The sequence below is a fragment of the Ziziphus jujuba genome, chromosome 2, assembly GCF_031755915.1.
Source record: "Ziziphus jujuba cultivar Dongzao chromosome 2, ASM3175591v1".
NCBI classification, from domain to species: domain Eukaryota; kingdom Viridiplantae; phylum Streptophyta; class Magnoliopsida; order Rosales; family Rhamnaceae; genus Ziziphus; species Ziziphus jujuba.
The window spans coordinates 9,446,668-9,455,835 of NC_083380.1; the positions used below are offsets into that span (position 1 = coordinate 9,446,668).

The following is a 9,168-nucleotide window of genomic DNA, read 5'->3' on the forward strand; positions in this document are numbered from 1 at the left end:
TGAGGAAAATATTGTAATTTTTTAGGGGAAAGAAAAAAAAAAACTACGCCCAAAGATCAAGCTTTGATACCATGTAAAAAAATAGAGTAATATTGAGAAAACAACAGCTTAACTTTTCACTTGATTAAGAATGAATATATACACAAGTTGGGTGCTGCAGTAGGTTGCCCAAAACATAAAAATAGGAAACTACCGTAGAAGTAGGGAATTATAGTTATTTACAAGAATCAAGGAATGACAGCTAATTACAAGGATATTACAACTAATTACAAGAATATAAAGAAAATCGTATCTTATGTAATTGATACTCTAATAGTAAAGAGGATGAATGAATCCATGAATCTACATATTTCTTAGGCAACATTCCAAACAAGATCACTAACCCAATAATCCAAAAGATTGAATATCATGAAAAGCAGTTCATACACATTTCAGGGTAATGGAAGTAGAAGTCCAAGAAAGGCATCGACAAGTAAAAAAAAAAAAAAAAATCAAGAATAACAAAAAGAGACCCAAAATCACCCAAAAAAACGAAGAAGAGGAAATATTTCAAAGAATCAAAATCCATCACCCTATGTTAAGAGTTTGTTTTTAAATAGTCACGTGCTTGATGTTCAGATGCACATGTTTTCTTCTTTCAAGTAGTTAATTAGTTGTTCAAAATAGGTTTTAATCTCTCCACGTGTATTAACAAGATTGGTTGCTACTTTTCTGTTAGTTAGTTGGTTAGCTTTGTTATGAGCTATTTAACTGGCTCTCGAACAGTTTTGTATTCTGTGATTGTTTTTCATCGTTTCACTTTAAGAAATTCTCTCGAGCTTCTATTTTCTTGCTTGATTTACCATTTTCCTTTCTTGCTTTTCTTTCATTTTCCTTCTTGCCAAACACTATTTGCAGCCAATTATATACTTCTCCAATGTTGAAAATTATAAAAATCTTGTTGCTTATTAAAAAAAAATTTGAAAAATATCAAATTTGGCTTCTTTTTTTTTTTTTTTTAATGAATATATCATATTTAGCTTTATTAACGGTTAGGCGTGAATAATTATGTTGTTATTTGAAGTTTTGGTTGATAACATGATCGGTTTGGTCTTATAAATCATTGTCATGTATGTTTGAGATTCATTTTCCATTGGAGGTTTGCTAATTTAATTATTCGTGTCATGTGTAGATGTGATCATGCTTTGTTTATACACAGTGACTAATGGGATCCATGATGTGCATTGACTGATTTGTATTTTTATTTTTATTTTCTGGCATGGCTAGAAAATTGATGAGAAAGCAATCAATGAGGTATTTTAAAAGGTGCTAGCCAATTATATCCGATGGTGCAGATACTTACGCATACGAATTGTATGGAATAGGTCTCTTCAAGAACCTGGTCTTTCCTTTGATTAATTAGTACATTCGTGCATTGCTTATATCCATTATTTTATTATTTTGTATGGTTTGGAAGCAATTAATAGAGATAGGAAACTTTTTCTGGTTTCATTGTACTTTTTGATATGGGGTGAAGCTGCAAATTTTCGTTTTCTTCCTGAATGCATATGCTATATATTCCACCATGTAAGTCTCCAGTATTGAAGTTAAATTCGTTTTGCAGATTGCTGATTTATTCTCTTATGTAATAATTGTGAAGAAAGGTCTTACATCATCCTGTTATGTTGCAACCTTTTATTATGTAACTGGTTGTGCATGCACGCTGTCTCTATAATTATTTTATCTCGTGTCCGTATTAGCCAATTGATATTCAAGTACATAAATTATGTTCGAGTACCTGACTTCATTGTAATTCTTAGATATCTCTCGGCTATTTCAAAGACTAAGGTGCCAGTTAGGATGACTGTTAAACTATATTTTGTCTTTAAGGCTCAAAAGATGATTCAGGGAGTATTTGGATGACTTCCCTGGAGAACTTCAACTTTGTTAAGCCACTAGATTGTACCTATGGGCTATGAGTAAGATTGGTTTCTTGGTAATATCATTCTAACCACACCAGAAGTCTTTATGGTATTAATATCCCAACCCCCACTCCATAAACCCAAATAAGAAAAAAGAAATAAGAATGAAGAAGAAAAAATAAATAAGGCAAAAAAGACTATCTATTTCTGAATGGTTGTACAATTCACATAATGCTTAAAAACATTCCAAGAGAGAATTGTCATCATAATTCCATCATAGCAATAATAGCACCATGTGAAATTCATAACTCAAACAGGATATGCAATTTCAACACTTTGTTTATTGATCCATCAGACAAATGGTAGGTCAAGTAACCAAGTTACATTTAATCTCAGAAATCTCTTACAGCAGTGCTAATTGGATTAGAAAGGTCAAAGGGGCCACAACCGCAATTCTAGAAAGTTAAAAAAATACAAAGTCAAAGCCAAACTGTGAAATCAGTCTGCAAAATTATACAGCTTTATGATCCTATTTGCTGAACATTTTAGCCACCTTGTGGGTGCAACAATGAATGGCTTGCTGTAATTCCATGCCCAGACAATGCAGGTCAATAAATTGTCACCAAAGTCCCCCAGCTATCTACAATAAGATCAATGGACATTCTGTTTAAGTAGATATTGGAAAACATCACCACATATAAGAAAATGAAGAAAACAGAGCTATCTACAATAAGATCAATGGACATTCTGTTTAAGTAGATAGTGGAAAACATTACCACAAATAAGAAAATGAAGAGAACAGCTTGGTGAAGGAAGCAGAGAAGCCCAAGACAGCTACAGGAAATCCTTCTTATGAACTTGCATAACTCATCTAATAACCATGCACAGGAAACAAACATGCTTACTGGTGTGTGGGGTTGAAATGAGCTATCCACAAAGCCTTGACTTGCATATATAGCTCTCCATATCTACCATGTGTCCAAGTCTCTACGACAAACTGTAGAGTTTAGGTAAAATTTGCCAATCTTGACATTTACTTGATCAGCTAAATTAATTTAAGCAAGAAAAGATGGCCTTAACAACTTGGTCAAGGTGACCTGCCAAATTAACTCCTAGGAGAGATCTTATACAGCGCACATGGATTGCAGTTTACCATAGGCACAAAACTAGTGTAGGAAACAAAAATGACCCAACAAAGAAATGAAGCAAACTAAGGCACCTATAACTTAAATATCAGGATGCCATGTTTCTTCTCTCTCTATATTCTTTTGCAAATGGATTTGTGTGGTAAAACCATTTAAAAGGAAAATTGCGCAGCTAAATTTTATTGACTCAATAGCAAGCATTTTTATACACGATTTGATGGTTTAGCTTAGCAGAGAATAAATTCTGGCTGTTTCATTTGGTTCTCTCAAAATCTTCAAGGTAAAGTAAAGGTTTACAAAGTAAAAAGATTTGACATGCATTTTCAGGTGAAATGCGCAACTTGTATCATCATGCTGCTAACCGAAAGATGTCCAAACCAAAGTATATTCAAACTTGAAATAAGTTTTAGTGTAAGAGTAACAAAGTTCTCCTGAATACAAAATGTTACCTTGCCCAGCGTATTTGCTGATAACGGCGTGCTAACCATGATATCAGCTTATCGACAGAGCTCGATGTGAAGCACTCTATCTCCTATAATTGTTCCACTAGTAGCAAGAAGAACATGGCGCTTTCTTGAGAGAGGATTGATTTGTATCATCTCCCTTGTGGCCATTACCTGTTGTGGGCTTGCCCTAAACCAAAACAATCCGTACAGGTATACATATATATAATCAGTCATAGATTCACAGAGGACAGCAATAATTAAATTTGAGCAAAGCTACCTATATCCCTGAAACTTACAATTGGTAATCACTTTAGAATATCAATGAAATTTGGAAAAACACATGAAAATAAAGTCATTTAAAATTTGCATAAAGCAAAGATCACTCTTCAGAAAAAAGAATAGTAATAAGAGAAATAAAATTCGGGAGGAAGAGATGAAAGCAATGAAAGCTTGCTAACTTCGTCTTATCACTGTGACATCCAAATTTCCACTACATTTCCCACTGTTTTAGGCGCAAAGCTTGAGCTCTCCTATATATGCTCTGTTCTTCAATAGCTTCCAAAAATTCAAGATTGGAAAATTTTGAATTCTCTATTACGTTGAAAACTAGTAGCGCACAAGTGAACTAAAGATAATGGAGATAATAGACACATTATAAATCTATGAAGGATAGCAAAGGATTGAGAGTGACCTTGGACCTTTTCACCTTCATATATATATGTATATGTATTTATATACTCTACTCTGTCATCATCCATATCCGGTTTCACAGCTTCTATGAAATTCTCAATACAAAAAATTATTGAATCACCAACTCATCAAACTGGTTTGAGATTTGTGTATCTATTCATATATATATATATATATATATAAGCAGCAAAGAACAAAAATAAATGAATTAATAAACAAACAAATGATCATTATAAACTAATGTTTAATATATCATATATGCATGTGAGGCAATCATATGTATAAAATGTGGGGGCGCAAATTAAGAAAACTATAAAATGTATATATATATATAGTCAGTCAGTTAGTTAGTTAACAAAACTTGTTACACAAATATTCCACAGACCAAATGATAGTAGTTTAAACAATTAAAGAAATTACTAATATTACATTTAGTTTGATCCGCATACCACAGTATCTTGCAAATGAGAAAAACAAGAAAACTTCAGAAAATTGTAAATAAAAAAGAAGAAGATGATTAATTAGGAAAGGAGAAAACCAATATTGGTTGTGATGAATCATGAATGAGTTTTTATTACCTATACCTGAACTTGTAAAGAGGTTTTTGAATTCTATCTTCAATGGATCCGCAAGTCTGGGATAAAAGAAATCTTAGGCCAATCCTCGCCCTTTTCCCTTTCACATCTTGGTAATAAGGCGTCACAAAACTGAATCTCCAAGCTGCGTAAAGAGGTGAGACTTGTTATTTCTTCAGGCAATGATGCCAATTTGGGGCAGCCATAAAGTTTAAGGTATTGAAGAGATGTGAGGCTTTTAATCCACTCCGAAAGTGAGACTAAATTTTGACAATCACTAATCTCCAGTTTCTGCAGGCTGGTAAGGTGTTGAAGGCCACCTGGGAGATCCACTAGTTGTGGAAGCCTATACAACGACAGTGTTTGGAGCCTTCTGAGAGGTTGCTGCCACATTGTAATTGCATGGGCTTCGTCATCACACATGTCGAGCTTCTTGCAGTTTTCAATCGTTAAATATTGAAGTGAGGTGAGATGCTGAATACCCGGATATAGAGACTTAAATTCTTGGCAGTTCCCGATGTGCAGATCCTTGAGGGAAGTGAGGCTTTTCAGCTCATCTGGGAGAAATTGTAGATCATGAATGCTATTAATAGCCAAAGACATCAATTTGCAGAGTGGAGAGTAGTAGGAAGATGTTGATGATGATGATGATGATGATGATGATGATGATGATGATGATAATGGTTGAGCATTAATGGGTCTTGCACCGCCACTACTGACACTGAGGATTGTCTGTTGGAATGGCTTCCAACTAGAATTACTCCACTCTACACGTTGGCTTACATATGGAAAAAGTGGCATGCATGTCAAGCTTGGGCAATCCTCGATAACTAACTCGGAAAGACAATTGGGGAATATGGGCATCATATGTTCATCATGAGTACTCCTCGCTTTGGCAGATGAACTATCACTCCTCCCCCACCATCCTTTTAAATTAGGCAAGGAAGACAACCACAGGACTTTTACGGAAGGAAAAAATATTAAAGTTGAAGACGACGATGATGAGCAAGACAAGTACTCATCCTTTGAAACATACTCAAGAGCATCCAATTCATACAGCCTCAATTCCTTGAGACAAGGAAGTTGATGCAGTGGCGGTAGATGTTGGCATTTGTAACAATTCCATAAATCCAATGTTACCAGATTTGTAAGCGAGTCAAACCAACTTGGAAACCTGACACCCTGATATCCCCCAATATACAAATCTTTGAGATGTGGATGCGGTTGGAGGCCTTCCATTTGCATTTCGTATCCCTCTGCCACTGCCTCTGTTATTTCTTCCAATTTAACATCTTCAATCCAACTTAAATCTAAGGATCGAATATGTTGCTTCTCTTTGAGAATTGCATCCTTTGGTTGTACCATGGCATCTACTCTCAAGTTTTCAATTTCCAACCTGCCTCTCAAGTTGTTCAGTCTCCTTAATTCATCAAGCCCAGCGCCACCCTGATGCTTAGAGGAAAAACTCATGTCCTTACTCAATGTAAACTTTGATAATTTACGAAGGCTACTTAATTCACCTATTCCACGTGGCATGTATTTCAGACTCAAACACCCATCAATCTCTAGACTCCGGAGGTTGATTAGTTTATTGATGTCCTTAGGCAATACTTGAAGACGATCGCACCGACTGAGCTTCAGTGTTTGTAAATTATGCAATCTGGTGATACAATCTGGTAGTACCTTAAAACCATTATAAGAAAGATCAAGATGTCTCAGATGCTTCAGCTTACCAATAGATTTAGGCACTTTCCCAATACCACAAAGTTGCAAATCCAACGTGCGTAACAACTTCAAATTTAAAGCAATTGCATCGCATGTTGACTCACCACTAGTAATTGCATACGGAGACCGCCATCTATCTAACTCAGGCCTAAGAATCGTTCTCATCTTTTTAGCTTGTATCAATGAAGTTGGAATTTTTTTTACTAAATCCAAATCGAAATTGTACAGCAAGACATGACGTGTTTTACTGTTAATAGGTTCTGTATTTCCATTCCGCCTATCAAACTCAGGTTGTGTTATTGACTCCGCAAGCTCTTGCATTAAATCATGCATTTTGCATTGTATTACATTGCCATTCTCATCTGTTTTAACTTCTTCAAAGAAGGATCTCCAAAGTAATTCCTTAAAATACTCATAACCCACGCTTTCCAAATCATCCGTTGGATCTGATATTTTAATAAAACCTTGCGCCATCCAATGCTGTACTAGAATTTCCACATCAATTTCATAACCTTTAGGAAATAAAGAAAAATATAGAAAACATTGTTTCAGACTTGATGGAAGATGATCATAACTCAATTTAAGTGTTGGGATAATATCATCTTCTGTTTGAGGTATCTTTGAAAACTCTTTTTCCATAAATGAGGACCACTCTGTCTCCGGATCTTTTAAACGCAACAAGCCTCCTATCGTTCTTATTGCAAGAGGAATTCCACCGCACTTGTCTACAATATGCATTCCCATTTTTAAAACACTAGAACTGATATTTAATTCTTGTCCTTGCTCCAAAGAAATTTTCTTGAATAGAGCCCAAGATTTCTCTTTATCCATGGCTTTTAAGCCATATGCTGGCATTGTGCCTGTAATCCTTGCAACAACTTTACTCCGTGTGGTTATAATTACTTTACTTCCTGCTCCACCATTTAATAGTAAGCTTTTTAAGTTGTTCCATTTAATATGATCCTCATTCCAGACATCGTCTAGTACAAGAAGATATCGTTTTCCATTTATTTTTTCACGAAGAATTTGTTGCAATTGTTCCATCTCCTTATTTATACTAAGTTCCACATTTGCAGATTTAATGATCTTTTCAACAAGTAATTTCACATCAAAATTATCAGAGATGCAAACCCATACTTTAAGATCAAAATGCTTGTGAACTTGTTCATCATTAAAAACAAGTTGGGCAAGTGTGGTTTTTCCTAAACCGCCAATACCAACAATGGGGATGATAGATACATTCTCCTTAGTTTTGGTATCCAACAGAAGCTGTAAGATGGCAATCCTATCATCATCCCTACCAATCACTTCTTTCTCAGATACATAAGAGTGAGTATGGTCCCTCAGTCTAGTCACAACATTAGTCTCTCCTTGACGCTCCTCCAAATTCAGCTGAAATCTATCATTTCCAATTGCAGCCAGTTTCTTCCTCACATTCTTTATTTTGTGACCCATTTTATGCCTGAAAATAATTTGGTTGGAGGAGGAAAAGAAAGTGCATACCTGCTTGACCATGTTGTTGTTTCCCCACATCAGACTCTTTCGCAGAGCTTCGTAAGATATGTCATCCACCAAGTCATCGGCATCAAGAACAACTTCTTGAAGCCTCTGAAGCCAAACTTTGACTTGATGGTTATGGCTCTGCTTCTTCTCGGCATCGAGGAGTACAGCTTTGATTGTTGAAACAGTGTCCTCAAGTTGTTCAAGCTCATCATTCACACCCCACTTTAATCTGATCTCTCCAGCACCAAGAGAACCCAACATCTCAAAAATCCCTTCGGCGACGGTGGAGAGGATAATTTCTGCCATTTCTGCCTGGAAAGAAAGCTCGAAGTGTCGAAAGCTTTCAAACAGAGAATTTGAGTCCCTTTTTTCCTTTTTTTTTTTTTTTCTTTTTTTTGTCAGGACCAGGGAAGATATGTGTTCTTTAGAGAACGAAGCTTTCCCTCAGGCAATTATTTGTATATGCTTTGCTTTCTCTAATGGTATAACGTGGAAAAGTGAATTAACGGATTGGAATAAGTGACACTCATACTTGTCTTCTCTATGTTGGTCTATTTGGAAACATGAATTGAATAAAGTAACCAAAAAGCAAAGTTTGGTTCCCCTAAACACCCCGAAATAATGGAAAAGTCGATATGGTTGGATGCTTTTGCTTTTGATGCTTATGATCTTATTCTTGTCCGACCAAACATTCATGTATTAAATAATAGGATTTCACATCTATCTTAAAAATATGCAAAGCCCAATCATCATTTTTTTTTTTCATTTGATTTATTTCACTTTCTTTATTAATGGTTTTTAAATGTGTCGTTGTAGAAATGATAAAAAACAGGACAAAGAGAAAATCTGGATCCTTTGATTTGCTGTCAAAAGGTTAACGTTTTTTCCCTTCTGCAAAATTTAACATGCGGGCGAATATGTAAACTCAATGCTCAGAAGTAATAAAAGATCTTTTTAAACCATAAATGGCTTGCTCTGGCCTCTCAGCTAAATATGTTTCTGTGCCTTAAAGAACCCTGCATTTGGTCATTATTGAGTATTGGTTGCACTTAGAACTTTGACTTTCCAGGACAACCAAATAATAATAATAATAATAATAATAATAATAATAAATAATAATTGATATATAATATTTTTCTTGTTCTTATGTTTATTTTATTTTTTTCCCCTAAGACCGGAGAAC

General features: G+C 35.1%; 1 protein-coding gene across 7 annotated transcripts; it reads right to left on the reverse strand.

Annotated features, from left to right (window-relative positions):
- Positions 1 to 2,160: 2,160 nt before the first annotated feature.
- Positions 2,161 to 8,596, reverse strand: LOC112491829 (putative disease resistance protein RGA1). 7 transcript variants are annotated; one of them, XM_048472952.2, is made up of 4 exons: positions 4,767 to 8,596; positions 3,496 to 3,679; positions 2,678 to 2,898; positions 2,167 to 2,541 (listed from the first exon to the last, which is right to left on the reverse strand). In XM_048472952.2, exon 1 carries the CDS (start codon positions 8,289 to 8,291, stop codon positions 4,800 to 4,802), a length of 3,492 nt encoding a protein of 1,163 aa, XP_048328909.2. In that variant the 5' UTR covers positions 8,292 to 8,596; the 3' UTR covers positions 2,167 to 2,541; positions 2,678 to 2,898; positions 3,496 to 3,679; positions 4,767 to 4,799. The 7 variants fall into 7 exon arrangements, with proteins under 7 accessions (XP_060670010.1, XP_060670009.1, XP_060670007.1 ...); XM_048472951.2 differs by having other exon boundaries at positions 4,761 to 8,596; XM_060814027.1 differs by having other exon boundaries at positions 2,161 to 2,537; positions 2,678 to 2,772; positions 3,496 to 8,596.
- Between the last annotated feature and the right edge of the window lie 572 nt (positions 8,597 to 9,168).

Excerpts from the sequence above, each read along its gene's own strand:
- LOC112491829 (XM_060814027.1), bottom strand. The coding sequence starts at position 8,291 with ATGGCAGAAATTATCCTCTCCACCGTCGCCGAAGGGATTTTTGAGATG.